Source organism: Heteronotia binoei, chromosome 5, assembly GCF_032191835.1.
Source record: "Heteronotia binoei isolate CCM8104 ecotype False Entrance Well chromosome 5, APGP_CSIRO_Hbin_v1, whole genome shotgun sequence".
Taxonomy (NCBI): domain Eukaryota; kingdom Metazoa; phylum Chordata; class Lepidosauria; order Squamata; family Gekkonidae; genus Heteronotia; species Heteronotia binoei.
The window spans coordinates 140,664,122-140,683,268 of record NC_083227.1 but is presented as its reverse complement, the minus strand read 5'-3'; the positions used below and the strand labels follow the sequence as shown (position 1 = coordinate 140,683,268).

The window sequence follows — 19,147 nt, the reverse complement described above, 5'->3', positions numbered from 1 at the left end:
CAGAAGGAGAGCCACATAAACAAACAGGATTTAAAAGGGGACTGTATATTTTTGAAAAAAGCTATCATGAAGATAGAATGCCAGCAGGGGGGTGGGGGCTTTCCAGTGTTTTGCACTGAGTGTCACATGTATGACTACCTGCCCACAGGACAGAAGTCTTGGTGGTGTGCTCGATGCAAAGAGCTCCTGGTCCTCAGGGAATGCGTACCCTTGAGGCCGAGGTGACTGACCTGGAGAAGCAGAGACAGTCAGTTAGGCACTCGGGGAAGACTCTCAGGGACGTATTAGATGAGCCCCACTCTGAACGTGGTAGCCCCGTTGCTGCCAGGGAGCATGAGGGTCGAGAGGGAACAGGGCACCGGGCTGAGGATAAGGGGAATGTGCCCTCAGTAGGGACCTATTCTTCAATTGGTGAGCAGGTATCCTTTCACGCAAAGGAACCGTCCCTGGGCAGGGGGAGAGGGGGGGTCTTGGTAGTTGGTGATTTGATCCTTAGGCAAGTAGACAGCTGGGTGGCAAAACTGCATTCTGACTGTATGGTGACTTGCCTGCCTGGTGTGAAGGTAGCGGACATTATGTGTGTTGTAGATAGGCTGATAGTGCTGGGGAGGAGCCAGTGGTCGTGGTGCATGTTGGCACCAACAATGTGGGGAAATGCAGTCGTGAGGTCCCGGAGGAAAAATTTAGGCTGCTAGGCAGGAGACTTAAGGCCAGGACCTCCAAGGTAGCCTTCTCAGAAGTGCTACCTGTTCCACGTGCAGGGCTGGAGAGACAGGCACAAATTAGAAGTCTCAATGTGTGGATGAGACGATGGTGTAGGGAGGAAGGGTTTACGTTTGTTAGGCACTGGGATGCTTTCTGGAACAAGCGGGAGCTGTACAAAAGAGACGGTCTCCACTTGTCCCCAGATGGAACCAAGCTTATGGTGCTTAAAATCAAAAAGGTGGCAGAGCAGTTTTTAAACTAAATCTTGGGGGAAAGCTGACAGATGAAATGTCTCTGGTTCAGGAGGACTCAAAGAGATGAAGGGTTAGCTGTTACTTTTCTACCGGGTAATGGGTCAGAGTTGTCCACTGAGATGATGACAAACAGTATGGGCTGCCTGCCAAAGTCTTGAGGCAATTGGAGGAAGGTTGCGGGCCTAACTTGCCTGGGAAACTATAGATGTTTGTATGCAAATGCTAGAAGTGTTCGAAGTAAAATTGGTGAGTTGGAATGTTTAGTGTTGGGGGAAAACATAGACATTGTGGGAATTTTATAAACTTGGTGGAATGAGGAGAATCAGTGGGACACGATGATTCCTGGATATAAGTTATATCGGAAGGATAGGGAGGGAAGGGTTGGAGGTGGGGTGGCTCTGTATGTCAGAGAGGGTATACAGTCCAGTAAGACTGAGGTCAAAGAATTAGATTCCCTTCTAGAAATGCTTTGGGTCAAAATAGAAGCCCCAAAAAGAAATTTAACTATGGGAGTTTATCGCCCACCAAATCAAAAGATAGAGGATGATTATAATATGATGGAAGGATTAAAGATAGCAGCTAAACATAAAAACTGTGTCGTAATAGGTGATTTTAACTACCCACAGATTGATTGGGTCAATATGTGTTCAGGTCAAGAGAAAGAGATTGAGTTTCTAGATGCTCTCAATGACTGTGCTATGGAGCAGATGGTCACAGAACCTGCCAGGGGTGGGGCGATCCTGGATTTGGTCCTAAGTAATGCCCAAGACTTGGTGAGAGATGTAAAAGTGATCGCACCGCTTGGGAGCAGTGACCATAACGTTATTGATTTCACCATTTGTATAAATAGGGAGTTGCTCCAAGAGACCAGCACAACCACATTTAACTTTAAAAGGGGTAAATTATCTGAGATGAGGAGGCATGTGAAGAGGAAACTGAAAGGAAAGGTAAATAGAGTCAAAACCCTTGGGGAAGCTTGGGGGCTATTTAAAACTACAATCCTAGAAGCTCAGATAAACTATATACCACAAGTTAGGAAAGGCACAAACAGGTATAAGAGAAGGCCTGTATGGTTAACAAACAAAGTAATGGAAGCTGTAAAAGGTAAGAAGGACTCCTTTAAGCAGTGGAGAGCTAGTCCAAGTGAGATTAATAAAAGGGAACACAGGCTGTGGCAAATCAAATGTAAGACTGTGATCAGGCAGGCAAAAAGGGACTATGAGGAGCATATTGCAAAAAACATAAAGACCAACAATAAAAATTTCTTCAAATATATTAGAAGCAGGAAACCAGCCAGGGAGGCAGTGGGGCCCTTGGATGACCAAGGGGTCAAAGGATTACTGAAGGAGGATAGGGAGATGGCTGAGAAGCTGAATGCATTTTTTGCCTCCATCTTCACTATGGAAGACGAGAAGTGTTTGTCCGCTCCAGAACCACTAATTTTGGAAGGGGTGTTGAAAGACCTGAATCAAATTGAGGTGACAAGAGAGGAGGTCCTACAACTGATTGACAAATTAAAAACTAATAAGTCACCAGGTCCGGATGGCATACATCCAAGAGTTCTGAAAGAACTCAAAGTTGAACTTGGGGATCTCCTGACAAAAATATGTAATCTTTCATTGAAAGAACGAATCTTCGTTCCTGAGGACTGGAAGGTAGCAAATGTCACCCCCATCTTTAAAAAGGGTTCCAGAGGAGATCCGTGAAATTACAGGCCAGTTAGTACCAGGAAAGTTGGTAGAAAGCATTATCAAGGACAGAATGAGTAGGCACATTGATTAACATAAGTTATTGAGGAAGACTCTGCATGGGTTCTGTAAGGGAAGATCTTGCCTCACTAACTTGTTACAGTTCTTTGAGGGGGTGAACAAGCATGTGGACAAAGGGGACCTAATAGATGTTGTTTACCTTGACTTCCAGAAAGCTTTTGATAAAGTTCCTCATCAACGGCTCCTTAGTAAGCCTTTATTAGTAAGCTCGAGAGTCATGAAGTAAAAGAACAGGTCCTCTGGTGGATCAAAAACTGGCTGAGTAATAGGAAGCAGAGAGTGAGTATAAATGGGCAGTCTTCACAGTGGAAGACGGTAAACAGGTGCCGCATGGCTCAGTACAGGGTCCCATGCTCTTTAACTTGTTCATTAATGATCTGGAGTGAAGTGGCCACGTTTGCAGATGAAGCTTAGTTGTTCAGGGTGGTGAGAACCAGAGTGGATTGTGCAGCACTCCGCAGGGATCTGTTGAGGCTGGGTGAGTGGACGTCAACGTGGCAGATGAGGTTCATTGTGGCCAAGTGCAAAGTAATGCACATTAGGGCCAAGAATCCCAGCTACAAATACAAGTTAATGGGGTGTGAACTGGCAGAGACTGACCAAGAGAGAGATCTTGGGGTCATGGTAGATAACTCACTGAAAATGTCAAGACAGTGTGCAATTGCAATAAAAAAAGGCCAACGCCATGCAGGGAATTATTAGGAAGGGAATTGAAAATAAATCAGCCAGTATCATAATGCCCCTGTATAAATCGATGGCGCGATCTCATGTGCAATTCTGGTCACCGCACCTCAAAAAGGATATTATAGCATTGGAAAAAGTCCAGAAAAGGGCAACTAGAATGATTAAAGGTTTGGAACACTTTCCCTATGAAGAAAGGTTAAAACGCTTGGGGCTCTTTAGCTTGGAGAAACGTCGACTGCGGAGTGACATGATAGAGGTTTACAAGATTATGCATGGGATGGAGAAAGTAGAGAAAGACGCCCTTTTCTCCCTTTCTCACAATACAAGAACTCGTGGGCATTCAATGAAATTGCTGAGCAGTCAGGTTAAAACAGATAAGGTTTTTAGGTTTTTTAAATGTTTTGACTTTTAAATGTATTAACTTTGTACCTTGTTTATTGTTTTGTCGTTGTTGTGAGCCGCCCTGAGCCACTTTGTGGGAAGGGCGGGATATAAATTATAGAATAAATAAATAAAAATAAATAAAATAAAAGGAAGTATTTCTTCACCCAAAGGGTGATTAACATGTGGAATTCACTGCCACAGGAGGTGGTGGCGGCTACAAGCATAGCCATCTTCAAGAGGGGATTGGATAAAAATATGGAGTAGAGGTCCATCAGTGGCTATTGGCCACTGTGATACAGAGTGTTGGGCTGGATGGGCCATTGGCCTGATCCAACATGACTTCTCTTATATTCTTATGTTTTTTTTTTCCTGAGGTATACTCTGTCCTGTTTAGCACATGGATAACTTACTGGATCGTTGTAGGCTTACAGCATATAGATGTTTAAAATTGCTGGCAGTGTAGTGTATCTGTAATGTGCACATGCAGTAAAACAAGATGTTAATTTTTGCTGATTTCCTGTCTTCCTGCTACAAATCATCTGTTTGCCCCTCATGTTGCTCCTGGGTGGCTTTTCCTGTCTCACAGGAGTTGCATTTCAGAAACTGCAATGGGAGAAAGGAGGCAGTAAAGGGTTTTGTTTTTTTGCTAATGTTAGAGCCTTCTGTTAGTGGAAATTATTGTCTGGATACAAATCTAAGTTATCCCCAAGAGAACAAATGATAGCTTTGCACTTTTCTTGACTATTAAGCATGAGTTGAACTTCAGCTGTTGACTGGTTCAGGCTTGTCAGTGGCTGCTAAATTGTGGTAAGAATTGCCTCCAAGCTGGGAAGTATTTATAGTTTGTATGGTTATCGTGTGCGCACACACACACATCGCATCAAGGTTTCTGTGCTACAACTGGCTAATGTATTAGAAGACAGGGCAGTGCAGACTTTTGTGGGCTAGTAACTTTCTGGACATAATTGCAAAGCAACTCTAATTTTGGTTCTCCTTTTTTACAATAGGTTGAATATTTAAAGGACTTTACATACGTATTAACATATGTTGGACTGTTTATGGTTTTAATTCTAAACTTTTATCTCTCAACACTAGCTGTTCTCTCCCCCCCCCATAGTTTTTGACAGTGCCCCTTTTTCATTTTTTGCAAGATGACTGAACTTATGCAGCTGTGTTTATTTGTAAATGAATGTGTGCTTAATCTAAAACCCATGCCTCTTGATGTTGAGTGATCGGCACTAATTTATTTCTGATATGTATACTCTGCTTCCTAGTTATATGGTTTCTGAGACAGCTAATGAACAATCAATAAAACCATTCTTAAAATTATTTGGAACCAGGAAAGTGAAATCTGAAACAAGACCATAAGAAAAAAAATTAAAATTTGAAGTCTTAATTTTGTAATAGTTTCAGATAGGATTGAATAAAATATTTAAAAAGTAGTTGTTGTAGTCTTGCAACTTGCCAGCTATGGATATGAATAAAATTAATAATCGGAGGCAAACATGACTAAAGTTTTATTTCTGTCAATACTTTTTTACCATTAAGAGACCAGTAACTTTTGGTATTCTTCCAGGAAACTCAGCAGTCTAATTTTGGCACTGGAGAACAAAGTAAGGTTAAAGTTCTTAATGCAAATTATTTTTATATAATCTCTTGTTATTTTAGAATTTTCATTCAAAATACTTTAGTTACACGAGGCTTTGTCCATCTGAATAAATGTTTAGTTGTGATATTCTTTCATTCTGATCCTTGGCCAGCTAAAGACCCCAGCCTGTGTATCTTGGGTTTTTGGAGTTTTTTTAATTAGTACAACTTTTTATGCACATTGCTAAGAAATAGCTTATTGATGAGTAATTCTATAACTTCTTAGTGGTTGCTGTCCTTATATTTTTGTTCTATATATTTATATTAGCTCTTTAATAAAAAAACAGAGAATGAATTAATATCTGTAGGCAGGGCCTTTTTTGAGCAGGAATGCACAGGAACGCAGTTCCGGCTGGCTTGCTGTCAGGGGGTGTGGCCTAATATGCAAATGAGTGCCTGCTGGGTTTTTTCTACAAAAAGCCCTGTGTGAAACAATGCTGATGTCATGGAATGCGGCCTAATATGCAACAACCCCCTCCCAGCGTCACTGTGTGGGCATGGTCTGATGACAGTTGCTTACATCCACTTAGAGCCCTTTTGGGAATGGTTATACAGTTGCTGATAGCAACATAATAGCTATAGTGCCTAGTGAATTAGTAGCATTTTCCAGTTTCTTCATACCTAGTCAGACCCACAGCATCTACAAGCTATCCAATGCATCCAGTGTTAATATACTCCAGCTGAGAAGGAAGATGATGATATTGGATTTATATCCCGCCCTCCACTCCGAAGTCTCAGAGCGGCTCACAACCTCCTTTACTTTCCTCCCCCACAACAGACACCCTGTGAGGTGGGTGGGGCTGGAGAGGGCTCTCACAGCAGCTGCCCTTTCAAGGACAACCTCTGCCAGAGCTATGGCTGAGCCGAGGCCATGCTAGCAGGTGCAAGTGGAGAAGTGGGGAATCAAACCCGGTTCTCCCAGATAAGAGTCCGCACACTTAACCACTACACCAAACTGGTGTACACCAAAATGGAATTAAAAACAAGTTCTGTTGTTTTTAGTACTGATTTTTAAAAACCATTATTGTTATATTCTGGCCAGCTTGCAAGAACGAGGCATGTCTGTACTGTTGCTTCTCATCTTGGAGAACAACTGGCTCCTTGCTTAGCTAGCTGCTGAGGTGATAATGAGGCTGCTGTGAAGTTTTTAGTACTATTGGATAAATGCATCAAATGAGATAGTGTTTTGTCTGAAACAGTGCCTGGCTTCTCTTAAGTGCAGAATTGATCTATGCTTTTGAAATAAACAAGACATCACCATTGCACCATTTTGCAAACTATGAATTGTGTAGATTATTTTGGTCTTCTTTCCCTGCTAGCTCTTCCATTCATGTTAAAAGAAACCTGATTAACCATATGCTACCTTAGTCATCACCAAAGTGGCCAGGATAGGCCCAGGTTGGTTTTGGACAGGGACTTGTGATCGACCCGAGGTTATCTAGAGTCACCAAAGCGGTTGGGGTGTATTCTAGTTATTACAGAAGAGAACTGTAGTAGTATGTCTAGTTCATAATTAATTGGTGAGTCAACAATGCTGCATTATACTGCTTGGGGTGTTGAGTCAGGAATACAGAAAAGGCTATTGCGTCAGGACTGTGCTAGATAACACCTGCTTACGCTGTGTCTGACAGTGCAGTTTCTGTCCAACCCATTGTTTTCTCCAGGTATTTCTTAAATTCTGTATGTTGTATAAATTAGACTTCAAACAATTATTTTCCGTTTCCTTCAGAAAGATACAATCCTTCTTCGAAAGCATCTAATAGCCATCAGTCTAAATCGTAAGTGTTCTTTATAAAGGAATTTCAGTTTCTTTTGCAGTATTTGCAGAGATAATGTAGAAGTGTTCATGATAGGAAAGTCATCCCCTTGGAGGTTCTAGAGCTGGGGTATCAACCATGTGGCCCATGGTTATTGCAGAGGTTTCAAATCCACCCCCTGAGCAATATCCCTCTCCTGCTTCCATTTCCAGGGCTGTTGCTGCAGCCGCACCCTAGGTTGCTTTCCCCCAGCTCTTTCAGTGGCTCTTTGCTTCCTGTTTCCTGCCTCTTTCCGCCCTCCTCCTCCTCCCACTCACAAAAAGAACTCCGTGTCTACTTCCTGCTTTGTGCGGGAGAGATACAAAAACAAGCCTGTAGGAGAGAGAGAGAGAGCTTCCGTTTCTTTCTCTGGGGTTGCTCCTCCTCTTTTGTGGAGGGGGGGGGAGAGAGAGAAATTTTGAGTCCCAGCATGGCAGCTTAGGGCCAACAATGCTTTATTCCAGGTATAAGCTTTGGTGAGCAAACCCGCTCCTTGGGTGAGAGGCGGGTGGATTCTTCTAACAAGCATAATGCACATGGAGGAAATTATTTTGGCTTATTCTGAAAAGTTGTTTTTTAAGAAAAAGATTGGATTACTGTTCTACCTGGATTTATTTTCTTTAAAAAAAAAAAAAGCAAACCCTGATTAGGAATTAAAACATTTGGATTGGTCCTCGTGTCTTGGAGAGTGAGGTGATTTTAGATGCCAAATGATAATAGCACACATTAGTAATGAAACAGGAAAACTTGGTCTCAGTTCCGTCCAGGACGATGCATTGTCTTGAGCCTCATTACCGATTGCAATTCAGCAGTCTCTCTTTCAAAACTCCCTTTGAAATTCCTTTGTAAGAGCACTGCTACTGTTAGGTCAGCAACTGAATGTTGTGGTTTCTAATGTCAGACTTAATGTCCATTTATTCTTTGCATCCTCCTGGAAGGAATTGAGACCGAGGTTTCCTGTCTTATACCAATGTTGGTATCTCCTCGCCGACTACCCCTATGCATATCACACCTAATCCAAATCAAGGCTGCTATTGTCATTCACCTGCTATTGCCATATGACATCTGAAATCACCTTTATAAAGTTTATATCTCTGGTACATTTTATGGCACACATAGCCTTGCCCAACAAAGTGACATTTATGTCAGATCTGGCCCTCGTAACAAATGAGTTCAACACTTCTGTTCTAGAGTTATACATCCAGAAGAGTAACTACTACAAAGAATTGTAGGTTGCTTAGCAGATCACTTAATTTCTGATTCCCTCCCCTCAAGCGCATGATTCTGATGGAAATGTAATTCATGTTAATAACTGAGCCTGGAACCAGAGACTGTTATTGCTGCATTAATTAATGTATAAGTCTGAGATGGTCACATGAACAGTTTTTAAAGGTGATTGTCAAACCCAAATGCTGTGATTCTGGGTTTTCCCATTAGCTATGTATTTCCAGAATTGATAGATGGTTTTTCCCCCCTCCATTTTGGAGCCTTGTATTAATCCCTTGTAGGTTTCTACATCACCCTGATATGTGACATGCTCAAATTGGGGTGTTAAAGGTTTTTGAGGTCTCTTTAGTCTGGACCAGATGGATGATTAATATTTGTCCACTGTTTTAATGATGTTTTCATCCTTTAATGTGCTACTAGAGGAAATTGAAGTTGGTGTGATTGTATTTATTTTTAAATGCTTTTTGTGGGACAGATTGGCTGTGTGTTAGAATGGCATAGTCAAAACTTGTTTTTAGTTTCAAAATCACCTTAGGTGGAACATTTTAACTCTGTTTCTGTTTTTCCCCCCATTACAGATGTGAATCAAACCAGACAGAGTAAGATGCTATGATTGTTATAGTGATCTGAAGTATGATTCTTAAATGCTTGTTAATACTTGTATTCTGTTTGGATATATTTATTGAGTGAAATGTTAAATACAACATTAAATGCAACTATTGCTGTTGGGCAGCAGAACAGTAAAGCGTGGGTATGAATATGGGTATCAATATCCCTTCAGTTCTCTTTAACTTATTTCAATATAGCTTCTTAGACAACTGGTCAAGCTAATAGTTTGCTGTCATTAATTTTCAGTATCATAGCTCAGTTCAGTACCATAGCTCAGGTTTTTCTACTTCCTTTGTATGGGACTAGATAAATCGGTATTTCCTGGTTCATAGCAGATTGTTGTTGGCAAATCATGATTTGTTTTTGCCTTTTAAACCAGGATTCCAAACTACAGTAGCCCTCCACACACAACCTCTCAGCAAATTCAGAGAGCGAGCATGGTGGTCCCAGTCTCACCTCCAAGGAGTGTGTGGTCACTTGGGGTTATTTTGTTGGTGTTAAATTGCAGTGCTTTCAGTTATGATTTAATTTGAAATTAAATGAAAAGAGTTTCCGGCTCAACACTAGGAAGAACTTCCTGACCATTAGAGCAGTTCCTCAGTGGAACAGGCTTCTTCAGGAGGTGGTGGGCTCTCCTTCCTTGAAGGTTTTTAAACAGAGGCTAGATGGCTACCTGACAGTAGTGAGGATCCTGTGAATTTAGTGGCAGGTATTTGTGAGTTTCCTGCATTGTGCAGGGTGTTGGACTAGATGACCCTGGAGGTCCCTTTCATCTCTATGATTCTGTGATTAGTAGTCTGCCTTGAGCCAAGAGGAGTGATGGATATAAATGTTTTAATAAATAAAATTATCACCTTGCGAGCATGGCACCTACACATGGAGAAAGTGCAGATGAATATTTTCTCTCCCCAGGATAGCTTTTCAAACGTTTCTGATCACAGTGAGTGTACACTGTGTATAGGTGCCATAAGCCAGGGATCACATGGGGTGAGGCCAGCATGTTTGTACCCACTGTCCCACTCTACGTGCATTGACCGAACAATCAGAAGTGTTGTGTGTATTGCTAGTGAATTCCCACTTTGGAATCTTTGTGAGACAAGCATAAGCCACATTTTACCAGTGTAGATGCAATGGTAAACTGTAGTTTGCTGCAAACCCAAAAGTATCTAAGGGAGCACATGAATAGGAGGAGCTCCCTAGTTCTCCCAAGAAAGAGAGAGAGTGAGAGAGAGACTCCTTGAGAGTCAGACCCTATGAGTGCTGGGGTCTTTCCATTTCCCTTCCTTTTTGTGATCTTAAAGGTAAAGGTAGTCCCCTGTGCAAGCACCAGTCATTTCCAACTCTGGGGTGACATCGCATCACGACGTTTTCACAGCAGACTTTTTTAATGGGTTGGTTTGCCATTACCTTCCCCAGTAATTTACACTTCCCCCCCCCCCCAGCATGCTGGGTACTCATTTTACCAGCCTCGGAAGGATGGAAGGCTGAGTCAACCTTGAGCTTCCACCGGGATCGAACTCAGGTCATGAGCAGAGAGTTTGGACTGCAGTACTGCAGCTGTACCACTCTGCACCATGGGACTCTTTTTTTTTGTGATCTTAGTCGCTTGTATTCTGTGTCAGCAACTAGTCGTGTTGGTGTAGGCCCAGCCTTATTCGTTTTGTATTTGCCATTTTTATTTTTGAGGGAATGCCTTTGTTCTTAAGTATTCATGCCTTCAGGTTAATATTAATCTCTTGTGGTAGCAGTATTCCCTTGGTACAAGTGGGATCTCAAACCATGGTGATAGGGATAGAATTCTGCTTAATGCACCCATCTCCTCTCAAGTCCACACAGTGTTGATACTTTATCAACTTCCAAGCTGCATGGTGAAAATTTGCTAGTTCAGTGGTACTATCCAGAGACACTGTAGTGATTTCTTGCATCTGTGCATCACTGACTCATGGTGTTACATGTTACAACTGTGGTTGCATTATAGTAGTAAATAATAGAAAATAACTTTTGAAAACCTTTCCCATCTTTTTCTTCTTACCCAGTGTGCTGATAAACGATCTAACAGTCACCAGTAGTGAAGACAGTGATGGTGAGCAGGTATGTGCTAGGAGTATTTTTGAAAGCTTTATACAAAATAGGCAGGGTTATTTTGAGAATGTAGAAGATAGCACCATTTTGTTTGTAAAATCTTGTAAACTGACAAACAATGCCTGTCAAAAGAGATTTGAAGTGATAGTATCGTCTTAGGGCTCTGAATTAATCGCCTGTTGATGTCCGTCTATTATTGGTTTTAAACACTGCCAAATAAAGAACCGTATTTTTATTTCCATAAAGTGCATTCGTGTGTGGATTATAACAATTGCATATATTCCTTTACACTTGAACAGCGTTTTATAGAGGCTAGAGTAAAGTAGCTGAGATGCAAATGCTGTAGTTTTCTCTTCTGTTTTTATGTTCAATATAATGTTTTAATTACAGGATTCAGATAAGACAGCGCCAAGAGGTACACCTGGGAGGTAGGTATCCATGGTTGATATAATATTGTCTGTCTGTCTATCTCATGATCATACTTCAAGCTGAGAGCAGTGTGCATAAGGTATCCTGTTCTGAGTTTATCCTTACAACACCCCTGCGAGATAGCTTAGGCTAAGAGACAGCGACTGTCCCACAGTACCTAGTGAGTCTCATGAATAGGGATGGGCATGGAATGCGAAAATGGTGGTACATTTCATTTAATAGTTTGCTGGGTTGCCCAAATTGATGGTTTGGTTTGTTTCATTTTTTTTTCTGAAGGAATTGTGGTTTGTTTGGTTTGGGGGGAGGGGGGGCTAGAAAGTGCCTGTGCACCATGGAAGTACCCAGTGTGATGATGTCACCCAGAAGTGATGCTATCTTGCTGGGCACATTTGCCAGGACAACGTGCCTGGTGCAGTAGCGTCACTTCCAGGTGACCTCACCACGCCAGGCATGTCACAGTGTGTGAGGAGGATCCCCTGCCAATATTAACACAGATGAACTGCTCAGAAAACAAGCCACTTCATTTTGCAATTCATGCATAGTGAGAGTACCCAGACTGATTTGGAATAAACCACGCATCAGCTATTTTAGGCATGAATCGTGATTCGTACTTTTATTCATGCCCATCCCTACTAATGGATAATCAGGGATTTGAGTCTAGGTCTCTCTCATTAGTTAAAGTATCCTTGTCAGTGCAGCAAATTGGCTGTGTGGAAATACCATGGCGTTGAACTATTCCTAAATTCACCTCTAGGATTTTAGTGCTTTTTTAAAAAAGAAGAGATAAATAGGATTTTACCTCTAATTGAATTGTCATGTGTTGAGGAAATCTGTTAACAATTTTTCTTACTAATCCTTATACTATAAACGTTAGGGTGTTTGTTTGTTTTTTGAAAGATAACATAACATTGTGTTCTTTTACTATCCCCCAGTAATTCTGAGCCATCTCAGCATGCAAGCGAAGGGGCAGATAATTCCAGGGATGACTCAAGCAGTCATAGCGGATCTGAGAGCAGTTCTGGTTCAGACTCTGAAAGTGAAAGTAGTTCTAGTGACAGCGAGGCCAATGAGCCATCACAGAATGCAACTCCAGAGGTAGGATTTTTTTATTTTTATTTTTCTGGCTTTCAGATGGCTAGTGAGGTCTGCTTATGATATTAGTAATTTTCAGTCGTTTAAAGTATATCAGTGACTCGAGGATGGGCATTGTCAGTGAATTCAATGTTCCATCTTTCATCTCATACTTTTTCCAAAAGGACTCTTGACTGGGGGGGGGGTGCTTGGCTTATACCATGCCAAATAAAAACCAAAACCCCCTTATCAGTATTTTTCGGGTATTTATTCAGCTGAATACAGAGATCTGTATTCACAGATATTGACAGATCTGTATTGGGCTACTGAAATACCTGTGCCCAAAGAAAAGCCAATTTAATTTGGCATTCAGATGCAGCTAGAAGGTTTAGTTGACTTTGCAGAGTTGCATTGCTGCTGCAGCACTACTTAGCAAGTCAAGCATGTAAATTAACTCCCTGCTGAGTTGACTCCAGCATGGCTCCAGCAACCACCCTCAAATCCCCTGTATTGCTTTCTCCTTGTGGATCACTTCCTTCCTCTGGGTCAAACCCTGCCTTCTCAGGGTGCTGAAGTCCTAACTGAGTATCCTAGAACTGCCCCTGGGCACCCCCTCTTAACATCCAGGTGTCCACTTCCTGAACACCCCAAGTGCTGTCATGAGCAAGCCCCCCCCCCTTTTCAACTTCTCCCCCCTGCAATAACACCCTCCTGGGGTGCTGGAGACCCCATTCTTTCACTGCTTGCAACTCCTGGCCTTCCTCTACCACAGCCAAGGGTTGGCCCACCAGCACAACCCCCACAACCGCCATCAAATTCCCTTCCCCATTGTCTCTGGTCACTTCCTACCGCTTGCAGCTACACCTGTCCTGGCAGGCCCAGGGCCACCACTACTAAGCTGCCCTCACCCTCCTGGCCATTCTCCAACAACCCCACATCTGATCCACCACTGTCTCCTGCAGTGGCACAAGTCAGCAAGTCAATTCAGCAAGCATTTAATTTTTTCCATTATACCCTATGGGAATAGCCCCTATAGGGTATAATGGAGCCAAATAAATTTGGGCTTTCCAAATATTTGCACGAATCTCAGTACAAAACTGATATTGGTGTTCAGGAATATTTGAGAATACTGATTTTGGTCCTGAATCAGAAAAAAATAAGACTTTTTTTTTTTGCACACCCTTACCTTACTTTTCAGGTATATTATTGGATGGGTGATTATGCAGGATAAAGGAATGCAGAAATAGTTGTTCTACAAACAGAGCTCCTGTTCATGATTCCTAAGATCCAGCCCTAATGCTGCTAGGCAAATTGCTACCAATCTGTTTGCCTGAGGGAAGAAGCGGTTGCTCCCAGATCTACAAACAAGGGAGAAATGATCCTTCTTGTGGCTTCCTCAGCACAGAGTTATGGCAAACATGAGAGACAGTGTGCTTTATATGTAGCAGCTACTTGAGTGCTGCTGAGTTTTGCAAGGTTGTAGTAAAAATTGCATTTGTTACTTTGGTGCATTTTATTAGTCACAAAGGATGTCTTATTTTTGAAATGTTCTCCTTTCCTTAGCCTGAGCCACCTCCAGCAAATAGGTGGCAGCTTGACAACTGGCTGAACAAAGTGAATCCACATAAAGTATCACCAGCTTCTTCTGTGGACAGTAACATCCCTTCAACACAAAGCTACAAAAAAGAGGGCAGAGATCAGAGTTCAGGGAGTGGATATGCAGATCAAAGCGGATCTAAAGATTCAATTTCTTCTACTCCTGGGAGAGATTCCAAAGCTACCCAAAAAGGGTCAGAGAACAGTCGTGGTAGACAGAAATCACCTGCTCAGAGTGAAAGCATCCAAAGGAGGACTGTAGGTAAAAAACAACCCAAAAAAGCAGAGAAACCATCTGTGGAAGAGCCTCCTAGAGGGGGGCTGAAAATAGAAAGTGAAACCCCTTTGGACATGACAACAAATATACCCTCTAACAGACACAAGGCAGCCACTAAAGGCTCCAGAAAGCCCAACATAAAGAAGGAACCCAAATCCTCCCCTCGGCCTACAACAGAGAAAAAGAAATGCAAGGTTGCAGGCAAATCCTCCCAGAAATCCAAGGAATTCATAGAAACTAGTACCTCATCTTCTGATTCTGATGAGAATGAGAGCCTGCCTCCTTCTTCGCAAACCCCCAAATACTCTGAGAGCAATAGGACTCCTGTTAAGCCCTCCATGGAGGAGGATGACAACTTTTTACGGCAAAGAATGTTCTCTCCTATGGAAGAGAAGGAACTGCTTTCCCCACTTAGTGATCCTGATGAAAGGTATCCCCTTATTGTGAAGATTGACTTGAGCCTCTTAACTAGAATACCAGGGAAGCCTTACAAAGATACAGACTCATCAAAAGTTGAAAGGAAAAATGCGTCTGAGAAGCATCCAAGGGAGCCTCAGAAAACATCTTCTGACAAAATGTCCACCAAGGGCAAAAGGAAGCATAAGGTATGTCAGATCGGTCTTCAATATGGTATTCTAGTGTCCTACTCTTAATGGAAATGTTCTTATGCCTGGTATCCTCTCTATACCGCAGAAGGCTGATCTGCTCTGTTGAAGGTCAGGAGTTCATTTAGCAGTCTTAATTTCACTAAGCGTACCTGCCATTGTTTTGAGAAAGTGTTAACTTCATTTCCATGATTGTGAGGGGAATTAATTCAAAACAAAAGCGTGTGTTGTGAAATGATTGGTGAATGAATTGATATTACAATTGTACTACCATGCAAGAAGTATGTTTCTAAGGATAAATTTCGCCATTGATAGTTTTGTCAGGCTAATCAAAAGGTATGGTGTTTATTTGAATATATATGTCTCATTTGATGGACAAGACATCTATTAATGGGTAATTATGTTAATGAAGTCTAACGGATTTAGAAAATCTTAAAAGATGACAAGCAAAATCCCTTTAGTGATTTCTTCACACACATTGTGAGGGGATTTAATTTTTATAACATCTGTGTTGGCAGAGGGATGGGCTTCCATGATCTCATTAGTCTATGTACTGTAGACTTCTGCAACTTCATTGCATCAACAGACCCTGATTACAGGGATTAAAATGTTTGTGTTTTGTTTAAAGTTGTTACATGTTTTATTGTGAAGGGAGTTTAACAATGCAATCATGCACAGAATTATTCCTGTATAAACCCATTGACGTGATAGCACTGTCAACATTTCCCTGCTTAGATTTTCTTTGATAAAGCCATTTTTGCGAATGTTTTGCAGGCCCAAGGTCAGACTTTGTAAACCCATGATTCGATGTGGCTTTAGTTAAGCTGCTACTTTCAACAATCCCGGGCCATTTTATGGTTGCTTAAGATATATTTAGGAGTTAGACCTTAAGATATATTTAGAAATTAACTTGGTCATCTCTGTATGACCTGCATATGAATCCTCATGTCAAACTGAGATACATTTAGTGATCCCCCTCTTTGAAAAGACGCTGTTAAGAAACAAAAGCTTTGCAATTGCAGTGACAATGTTGGCACTACGCAGCTTCCTGTGTAGCTGTTGATTACATATATTTCAGTTTTTCCTTTTAGTAGCTGGTTACAGCTAAGCAGGCTAGGCATTGCTTGAAGAGCCAAAGGGGATGGAAGGCATTTTTTCTTCCTAGTATTTTTCCAGGTACATTTGGTCCTTATGCTTTTAATTTCAAAAGTAGGACATGATTTTAGTTCTATTAACATAGTGCTGCCCAGTGTTAACTCTAATTCAGTACTCCTGAATATGAATCCTTATGTTGAACTGAGGCATATTTTGTGATCCCCCCCCCCCCACATCACCTTGAAATGACACTGTTGAGAAACAAAAGGCTTTATTATGATAGTGACGGTGGTGGGACCATTGTGAACCTGAGCTGCATCAGTTGTTTCACCAACATCTCCAGTATCTTTTAGATCTTGGTTGCTATAATAATCAGTAAATATTAGGACCACCCCCTCCCATATTGTCCAGCGCGCCAGTTAAGCCCTGTTCTCTCACAAGTCCCACCTTCAGGGGTGAGATGAGTGGCAACCAGAGATGGGGCTTTTTCAGTAGCGGCATCTAGCCTGTGGAATAACTTGAGACTTGCCTGGTGTCTTGTGTTGCTTTTTTTGTTTTAGGTGTCGAACTGTAAGGTGTCAGTGTTCTGTCTGTTTGTATGGTCTGTGCTTTTATGCTGGGCTGGGATTTATTGCTGGATTTTAATTAATATCTTTTAAAGCTTTGTGTTTATTATTTTAATTTTGTAAGCTGCCTTGGCCCAGGCTCCTGAAGAGATTGCATAAAATTTTTCAAAATAAATATGTAGCATTTAAATAGTCCTTTAGGATGCTCAGGGATGCTCAGCAGTTCTTCCTTACAACATGTATTATTCCCATAATGCAGACCAGGGATATGAAGCTGAGTTTACCGGGTAGCTTAAAACTCTTCCTTGCTAAGCTGAGACTTTTAGGCTTAGAGCTTGCACTTTAGTCACTTACTACAAAACACAGACCTGAAACACACCTTTCCACAATTATGCACCAAAATTGAGGTAAATGCTCTTTGTAGTACAGATGTATCTTTCTAATTTTAACTGTATTGACTTTCTTGTTTTCTGGTCTGATTTTATAGTATATTTGTGACATGATAATGAATGTAGATGAATAATTTTGAACTTTACATCGTTCTTATGACTGAGAGATTTAACACACATGCTATGAAGAGAAAGTTACAAAACTGAAGTTATTGATGTGTTTTAAAACATTTTGCACTGTAGTCTTATGCAGAGTTATTGCAGTGCAAATCCATTTATTTCAGTGGATATAAGCTGGCATCATCCTGTATAGCATTGTTTTGGTCTTTAGTCTAATAAGCCAGGAATAATTTTTTTTTTTTTTTGCATTAGTGGGTATATCTAGTGGAGGCTTTTGTACCAGTAATGGCGGGCCCATTACTGTTTTGACAACCTGTACTGGGAGTAAAGTGGGATATTCCACATTTGCATTCATGAACTATTTAAGTGACACTTTAGTCCTGTTTATACTGCTAAAGTAAGACATCTATATTTTGTTGCTTTCTAACAGGGTGAATATGATTTAAATCACTAGTCAGTAAGACTTTATTTAAATCATAGTTTTCTACATAAAGACTCATTTTTGCTCGTATAACCTTAATATTCACTATTAGATGATTTCATTTTTAGAATAACAACTGTTCACATTAGTTTTACAGTTATATAACAATATTGATTTTTAATACTATTAGAAACACATTATAGATAGGTAATTATGAAATTATTCTGAGGTGAATTATCTCCAGTTTAATAGATTAATCATTTATATTTGGACAATTTTTCTGCTGTACCTTATTGGAAGGAGAAAATCATTACCTTAATAATAATAATTTAAATCGTTTTATTCAACTAAAACAATAACATTATAGCATATGTTTGCTTAAACATCCATATTTGTTAACTGATGTGGTTAAACAATATATATATATTTTTAAAAACTTAAACTGTTAGCTCAGCCTATACATGAAAAACTTAAATACTGTCCTCCTTAGCTCACTTATCATCTTCATCTTTGTTCATAATCTGGAAAAAAAACCAAGCTTTCTGCTTTGTCGGGTCCCAAACGATTTCTCAATTTAGAATGAATGAGTCCAAAGGAAGAGAATATTCTTTCTACGCCTGCAGAAGAAGCTACTGCTGTTAAAAGTGAAATCATTATTTGAATAGTCTCTAAATTCAAGTGCTTAAGTGACTTCCATCAGTTCACTGGTGTGACTATCTTTAAAATATCTTCAGGAAACATATTTCTTGAATGGTTCCTCCTTAGCTCTGAAGTTTATTAAAGTTGGCATTACAGATGGATGATTGCTGGATACCCATGTCATAGCTAACTCCTCTTCCTCAGTACTTAAGTTTTGTCCCTGGTACTGGATATTGACAATATTTGCCAGAAAATGAGCTGGAGACGGTGCTTGTCCCATTAGTTTTTTAATGCCCGCCTTTTGGCGGGGGAGGGTGGGATATAAGAATAAAATTTGATTTGATTTGATTTGATAATTCTGTCAATGTGTAGTTCTGTTTTTAAGTGCTCACGCCACTTTCAGATTTCAACAGCATCAGCAATAAAACAGCTATTTTTCTGTATTTTGTTTAAAGCTCCAGAAATGGGTTTCAGGATGCTCAGCATATGTTCAACATTTCTCTTAAGCCCAATGTTGAGGATTTTGGCTGTGACAGGGCCATCTATTTTATCTCGATTTTGTTCACAAATCGTCATCAGAATAGACCAGTTCTTGATATACTGCTCAAAACAATCCACCACAGAGTTCCATCTAACATCTTGTGGGAGCATTAGCTTGGTTCCACCCATTCTTTTCAGAGCTGCTGCAGCAAAATGATTGTTACGGAAGTATTTAGCAGTATCAACAATTAGTCTTTATTTCTGGAACACTGAAGTCTTTGGCTAGGAGGTGCAGCAAATGA

The 19,147-nt window shown here is 40.8% G+C and overlaps 1 protein-coding gene across 3 annotated transcripts in view; it reads left to right on the top strand.

Annotated features, from left to right (window-relative positions):
• AFF4 (ALF transcription elongation factor 4) overlaps positions 1–19,147 on the top strand; it is a 73,358-nt gene that overhangs the window by 36,464 nt on the left and 17,747 nt on the right. For all 3 annotated transcript variants that reach the window (XM_060240519.1, XM_060240517.1, XM_060240518.1), the window contains 7 exons: positions 5,373–5,409; positions 7,173–7,221; positions 9,045–9,065; positions 11,112–11,166; positions 11,548–11,585; positions 12,519–12,681; positions 14,221–15,135. In XM_060240519.1, coding sequence (XP_060096502.1) covers positions 5,373–5,409; positions 7,173–7,221; positions 9,045–9,065; positions 11,112–11,166; positions 11,548–11,585; positions 12,519–12,681; positions 14,221–15,135 — 1,278 coding nt within the window. The remainder of the gene's footprint in view (positions 1–5,372; positions 5,410–7,172; positions 7,222–9,044; positions 9,066–11,111; positions 11,167–11,547; positions 11,586–12,518; positions 12,682–14,220; positions 15,136–19,147) is intronic.